The sequence below is a fragment of the Gekko japonicus genome, unplaced genomic scaffold (assembly GCF_001447785.1).
Source record: "Gekko japonicus isolate JY-2015 unplaced genomic scaffold, Gekko_japonicus_V1.1 scaffold266, whole genome shotgun sequence".
NCBI lineage: Eukaryota > Metazoa > Chordata > Lepidosauria > Squamata > Gekkonidae > Gekko > Gekko japonicus.
In genome coordinates, this window is record NW_015166428.1 from 522,199 (window position 1) to 529,662 (window position 7,464).

Here is a 7,464-nt window from a genome sequence, read left to right on the forward strand (position 1 = left end):
ATCTCGGAAGGCACCCAGGGTCAGCCCTGGTTAGTACCAGATGGGAGACTACTAAGGAAGTATGGGGTTGCTACACACAGGCAGGCCATGGCAAGCCACCTCTGAACACCTCTTCCCTTAAAGACCCTGTGAGGTCACCATAAGTCAGCTCTGATTTGACAGCAGTTTCTACCACACAAGATTAAGTGGATCCTGACTGTAATGTTAAAAAAGATTCAGGTGTTGGTCTGAAGCAACAGAACAAAATTCGAGTCCAGTGGCACCTTTAAAACCCACAAAGTTTTATTCAAGGGATAAGCTTTTGTATGCATGCACCCTTCTTCAGATACATTGAAATGGAAGTGACCAGTCCAGACATATATGCAGGGCTATTTTTGGGCAGGAACACTCAGGAACAGAGTTCCGGCTGGCTCATGAGTTGGCCACGCCCAGCAGGGATTTGGATGGGAGACCTCCAAGGAATACCAGGGTCACTACACACAGGCAGGCCATGGCAAGCCACCTCTGAATGTCTCTTGCCTTGAAAACCCTGTGGGGTTCACATTAGTTGGCTGCAACTGGATGACAAAAAGCAAATATATTAATGCTAATTAATTCTGAGGGTGTCAAGATTTTATTTATTTACTAGTGGGAACCTGCAAGGATTTTCAGGAGATATCTCACTTCCCCCCTCCTACTATTTCCTCGCTATGTCAGGGTGTGGCATAATATGCTAATGAGTTTCTGCTGTTGGGTGTGGCATATTATTCTAATGAGTTCCTGCTGGGCTTTTTCTACAAAAAAAGCCCTGCATATATGTAAGAGGGTGAGCAGCAAATTAGTGCTATTGATTGAGGGAGCTAATTGAGGTCTTCTGACACCTAATGTGCCATTGTGATTATCAGCCATAACCTACTCAATTCCATGTCACATCTGACATGTGTGTCACAAAAAGTCAGGTGTGACATGGACTTGAGTAGGTTATGGCTGATAATCACAATGACATATTAGATGTCAGAAGTCCTCAATTAGTTCCCTCAATCAATATCATGAATTTGCTGCTCACCCTCTTGCCTATATGTATGGACTGGTAACTTACATTTCAATGTATATGAGGAAGTGTGCATGCACATGAAAGCTTATATCTTGGATAAAACTTTGTTGGTCTTAAAGGTGCCGCCGAACTTGAATTTTGTTCTGTAATGTTAAATTCATTGTGATATAGCAATAAATGTCAATAGTAATTTTGTTTACTTGGTAGGGACAATTCCTTCAGGAATTAATATTTCTTTTTGCGGGGGATAGTTAAAAGTTCAGACTGCCTTTCGATATCAAATCTACACATCTGCACCTATCCGGAAATCCATCATAGTGCTTCATTCTAACTTCTTGTCCCCATCTCCACCCCAGACCAAATCCCATGTTTTAACAGTAATAAGAAGCAGTACAGTACAGAGAACGATCTGCTAAAGCATTTTTCATTCCATTAAGAATGCTGCCAAAACGTCTGTGAGTGTATTGCATTGCATCAGCTTCTGCTAGTAATTGCCTGTTACACCATAACAGTCCAGTTTCCGTGCTCAGATTCAACTGTGTGCTTGCGTAAAGGCATACAGTAGAGAACGAAAGACAGTAGGAGTCTTTCTTTTTCTTTCTTTCTTTTTTATTTTATTTCCTTTTGTTTTTGAAAAAGAGGTGCCAGAACTCTCAAGAGGGAAATGAAGTTTTCAATCTGTTTACTGAAAACTCATGAACTTAAAAAAAATTCTAAAATAATTTTGTTGAAGGGGTTCCAGAACTCCATTCCAGCGCATTCCCGCAGAAAAAAAGCCCTGGATCTTAACAACCTTGGTCTTAGATAATTGCGGGTGGGGAATGGTAGGAGTACACTGAACAGGTCCTGACAGATCAATGCTATGGTCATAGTGTCTCAGAAACAATGCTGTCATAGGGATGACTTGTACTTTCTGGGATTTGTTTCCCATGGCTTTTTAGAAAAACATAAATCACAGAACGAAATGGGTGAGGTCATGGCTCTCTCTTACAGCAATGTCACCTTCCAAACGGACCAATTTTTGTATGGGAAGGAATCATCAGCATATTAGGCGACACACCCCTAATGTAGCCAATCCTCCAAGAGCTGACAGAGCTCTTCTTACAGGGGCTACTGTAAGCTCTTGGAGGATTGGCTACATTTTCTGGTCAGACAAATAGCACCTTAGCGTGCAATCCTAAGAGCACTTTCCTGGGAGTGAGCTCCACAGAGTAGCAAGATCCTGAGTAGAATCACTGATGATTACACTTTTAGCATTTTCTAGGTTGGCCAGAAAGGTACTTTCTGGGCCAGAGCATTGTTTCTGCCATCTTTAACTCTCAGCTGTTTGAGAGTTCCCAGCAAACACGTCATGAGAATATGCTCTGTCTGGATACAGACGTCCCACTACTTCTTGTTCACAGCTAATAGGTACCACTCTATCTTCTCCATGCATTTCTCTTAGACTTTTAAGATATCGTTTATGGATGTGCCCTTCCCTACATTCTGGCTGCGTGTTAATTATTTCCTTTTCTCTGCATAAATCTGTTTCCAATTATCTTCAGCACAGACGTAGATATTAATTTATTGCGCTAACTGTGAATCATAACGCTCACTTTAAAGAACATATGAAAGCATTTCAGTTAATTATCCTTGGGTTCCATATACGCAGACCCACGAAATATTGTTTTATGGATTGTCTCCATCGATAGCTTGTTTAATCTACAGGGGAAAAGCTTAACAGATGGTTTTTTAAAAAAGGAAGGTCTATATGGCAAACTCTATGAATTGAGAATGCTATTGATTTTAAGGTTTTCCCCCCACATGATCCAGTTTTAATCTGTAATGTGCCTGGAGCTGTAGAAGAGTGACATAAAGTGTAATTAAATTGAAACATTTTAAATGATGCAACATTGAAACACACAGAGGCAAGATACAAATATCCAGTGGACCGAAGCTTAGCTAAATAAAAACATAAATTTTACTCGAGGTAAAACCAAAGCAGGAAACCAGAGTAAAACCACCCTTGACCCAAGGAGGCTTCTCTTGGCAGATCAAGATGAGTTTTTGGCAGGGACAGGGACAGCATAAGCCAAGACCCTCTAAACTCCGCTTTTCTGGGCAGCTGTTTAAAAAAAAAAAATCCCCAAAAACCCTCTGCTAGGACAAGTTGATAATCTGAAATTTTGAGCTATAGCACTGTGGTGAACATCCGTATTTTTTTTCCTTTTTGCACAATTTTTGCAGATATGGATGAATGTAGCATACGGAATATGTGTCTTAATGGCATGTGCATCAATGAAGATGGAAGCTTCAAGTGCATTTGCAAACCTGGTTTCCAGTTAGCATCAGACGGCCGTTATTGCAGAGGTGAGTGTCTGTCTGCAAATGTTATAATGCGTGACATGTTTCTAGGGTGGCATTTGAAACTAAATACTGAGATCATTGCTAGAGATGAACACATTATTGGTTTTCTTTAAATTTATCGTTCTTTCTTCCTCCTCCTCCTCCACTGTTCTACTGCACTAGCTAGGACCAGTTGCCAGCCCAACCCAAACAGGCCAGGCAGGGGGCCAGAGAGAGTAAGAACCTTTCCTCTCCTCTGCTTTTAACTGGTACTAGGTTTCCCAGGGTACACCAGGGCATGGCACCTCAGATGCATCTGAAGAAAGGGAAGGGAGAAATTTTTTGCTCATCAAGCAGAATGGGCAGCAGACCCTGAACAAGCCCCAGCCAAGATAGCACAGAAAGGGTGGAAGGAGGAAAGCGTTCATGTCACTTGTATGATTTCCTCTCCCCAGTTCTTTCTTATATCCATGGATCCTGCAGCAAACAGCCAGAATAATGAAAAGATCCAGGTATTAACTAATTACTAACCTACTATGTCCTGTTTTTATTTTCTGTAGGATAATGACTTTTGAAGGGATGGTTATCAGTGATCGTGTTAGTCAGAGAACAGTGACTTCATAAACTGTAAACCAGTTTTTGAGGCTAAATATTGTTTTAAAATAATCTGCTTTGCAAATGATCTGTCAGCAAGGAACTGAACTGTATATTCTGAAATACTGCCAAGTACGGCCCTCATGTTGGGATTGTATTTACTTAGAATGCAGTTAGGGGACTGCAGGGGCCACTATATGCACACAGAAAGCCAGCGCATCAGGGAGACTGATTAGTCTAGAACCCTGACATGCTACCTTTCCACTGGTGGGGAGTTTTGCTATCAGAGTAGGGTTGCCAGCCTCCAGGTGGGGCCTGGGGATCTCCCACTTTTACAACTGATCTCCAGCTGACAGAGATCAGCTCCCCTGGAGAAAAATGACTGCTTTGAAGGGTGGACTCTGTGGCACTGTGGCATGCTGAGGCCTCTCCCCTCCCCAAACCCCGCCCTCTCCTGGGTCCACCCCCAAAGTCTCCAGGTATTTTCCAACCCAGACCTGGCAACCCTATATCAGAGATTATTCCCCTCCCCCCCACACACACATATCTGAAGTAGTATGGTCCCAGGGAGGCTGAACCATATAGAGACAAATGCAGCCAAACACCCCATGAGAAGGCAATGGCCCAGGTGGATTTTGGTAGATGATTAAAAAAAAACTTTTGTATGGTTCAGCTGTTGGTTTGCATCAACAGCTTTGGCTTTTTTTTCCTCTTGGGAGCTTCTCTTCCATCTCCAAGCAACCTGTCAAATTAAGAAACAGGACGGCATCACAACAAGCCGTAGTTTCCCCCTCTGCTGTTATGCTTCAGCATGCTCCACAGTGGAACAGACAAAGTGCACTTCCTCTCTTTCATTGGTTGTTTCATCTTGCTGTGCTGTTCTTCTGATTCCATAAGGAATGGGGCCCTTGTCATGTCCAGATCTCACATTCTCAGTGTGATTTGTAATTATTTACCAAAAATAGAAGCCAGGAGTAAACAAACACTGAGCCAAAATATATACAGATTTTTCTTTGGCAAATTACGTATCTTTTCAGCTGTAGATCAAGGCAACAATAGAGAACTCTGTTGACAGGATGACAAACCGAAACCCATAAACTAAGCTAGCTTGAAGCACACTTGAGTTTTCATTGCCTACAGCATGGGAAGGAAAAATGTATATCATAGATGTACATAATAGATAGCTAATAGTCTGCTTTGAAAAAATGGTCTTTAACTCACCAAGTAAATTAATGCAGGGCCTAATTTATTACACCTAGGAAATAATACAGAAACAGGAATGTTCATCAGTAGGGATGGGCACGAACCAGGAAAATGGAGGTTCCCTTCCTCCTTTCTGCTGGAGATCTTGCAAAAGACATTTAAAGGGAACATTCCCTTTCTGTCTGTCTTTAAAAGCAACTGGGATGGGAAGAAAAGCGTTCCAGTGACAAAAAGGCTTATCTCCCTTAACCTATGCAAACAGTAGACCCCGTCACCCTTGCTTTATGCTGTAATTACTCTGAAGATTGATCTCCCTAAAAAAAGGTTATAACACCCCATTTTTTTAATGGCAATGCATAACTATAATTTGTATGCAGATGTAAAATTGCCCTCACTTTTTCTTGATGGCATATGTGGAAAAAGATTCTCTCGGGAAAATGGGTCTGTGAATGGAATAGACACATGAAGAATGAACGAGAGTGTGCCTGTCACATCTCGTCCAGCCCCATGAAATTAGATTTTTCTGGTTTTAAAATCCCTATGTAGTTCTTAGTAGGGGCAGAAAGGACAACTTAAAATAACTTTTCTGGTTCTTTATAAGGACCAAGAGAGGAACTGTATGAGGAAGGACGTAACAATTTGTTTGCCTGTGTGGCCCAGAGCAACCGATTGGATGTTAACACAGTATAGATATTCTTATAATAATATCTGTTCTAAAATACAGTTTGAACACAGACTCTTGGACTAGCAGGGCTGTGTTTTGTGCCAAACAACACAAGCTAAGTAAAACACAGAGGTGTTTTGTTCTCTATTTGCCCTTTTAAGGTTTGAGGGGGGAAGCTGAAGAAAATGTCGCACATGCCGACTGTTGTGTATATTAAGGAGAACTGCTGTGATATGATTACATTGTTAAACGTTATACATCCTCCCACACAGTATTTTAAAAATATTCCCCTCTTTCACTCTCAATTTTAGAAAAAGTAGCGTGATCACCATATCAGGGAAAAAAATGTTCCTGCTTCCAGCTGCGACTCAAAAAAAAAAAGAAAAGATTTGAATAAGTCACCATATGAATTCAAAGGCCGGGTGGTATGAAATAGGGTTACAGATATGTACGCACCACAGAATGTGCTGTACAGCACAGCATTGTAGATGAAAGCTAAGATCATAAAAGAGTTGGGGCGATTTCTCACTAGAGCTGCCTCGCAGCACAGCCGCCGTTTGCCCCGACACAAACATGTCAATTTCACACCCGAAGCTCCGGGGCTGCATTTTGACTCGGGGCTTCACCCGATTTCCTCCGCAGTTTCGTGATCCTGGTTTTTGAGGATCATGAAACTGCGGAGGAAATTGGGCAAAGCCCCGAGTCAGAATGCAACCCCGGAGCTTCGGGTGTGACATTGACATGTTTGTGTTGGGGCAAACGGCGGCTGTGCTGGGAGGCAGCTCTAGTGAGAAATCGCCCAAAGTCACCTAGGCCTGCCCAGCAGAGACAAATTTACTTCTAGAGCACACACACTGGTTTCTTCCCTTCCGGGATCAGACAAGTAAAGGATCGCGGCCCCTTCTGAAGAGGAACCGGGCCATGGTCTCCTGTAAGCTGTGCCTCACCTCAGCGGCTTTAAACCCAAAATGAACCAGCTGCCTCAATCTAACAGTACCAATAACTGGGAATGTGGAATTTGCTGCCAGAGGATGTAGTGATGACCGCAGGCATAGACAGCTTTAAAAGGGGGTTAGAGAGATCCATGGAGGATAAGTCTATCAGTGGCTACTCGCCATGGCGAATGACTGAGGGGAACCTCCATGTTCAGAGGCACTCTACTGCTGAATCCCAGAGCCACGAGGCAACACCAGGGGAAGGCCTCGGCCTCTATGCCCTGTTGGCTGTCCAGAGGAACTGGCTGGCCACTGTGTGAGACAGGATGCTGGACTAGGTGGACCACTGGTCGGATCCAGCAGGGCTCTTCTTACAAAGGCCTTGGCCTCTCTGCCCTGTTGTTGGCCCTCCAGAGGAACTGGTTGGCCACTGTGTGAGACAGGGTGCTGGAATAGATGGACCATCGGTCTGATCCAGCAGGGCTTTTCTGGATGTTCTTATCAGGGGAAGGCCTCGGCCTCTCTGCACTGTTGTTTGCCCTTCACAGGAACTGGTTGGCCACTGTGTGAGACGGGATGCTGGACTAGATGGACCCTCACTGGTCTGATCCTGCAGGGCTCTTCTTACGAAGGCCTCAGCCTCTCTGCTCTGTTGTTGGCTGTCCAGAGGAACTGATTGGCCACTGTGTGAGACAGGAGGCTGGACTAAA

The 7,464-nt window shown here is 43.5% G+C and overlaps 1 protein-coding gene across 1 annotated transcript in view; it reads left to right on the top strand.

The window, feature by feature from the left end:
* The window catches only part of FBN1 (fibrillin 1), a 250,030-nt gene that overhangs the window by 121,391 nt on the left and 121,175 nt on the right, over nt 1-7,464 (top strand). Inside the window, exon 16 of the mRNA XM_015411782.1 lies at nt 3,260-3,382. Within this exon, the coding sequence (XP_015267268.1) occupies nt 3,260-3,382 (123 nt within the window). The remainder of the gene's footprint in view (nt 1-3,259; nt 3,383-7,464) is intronic.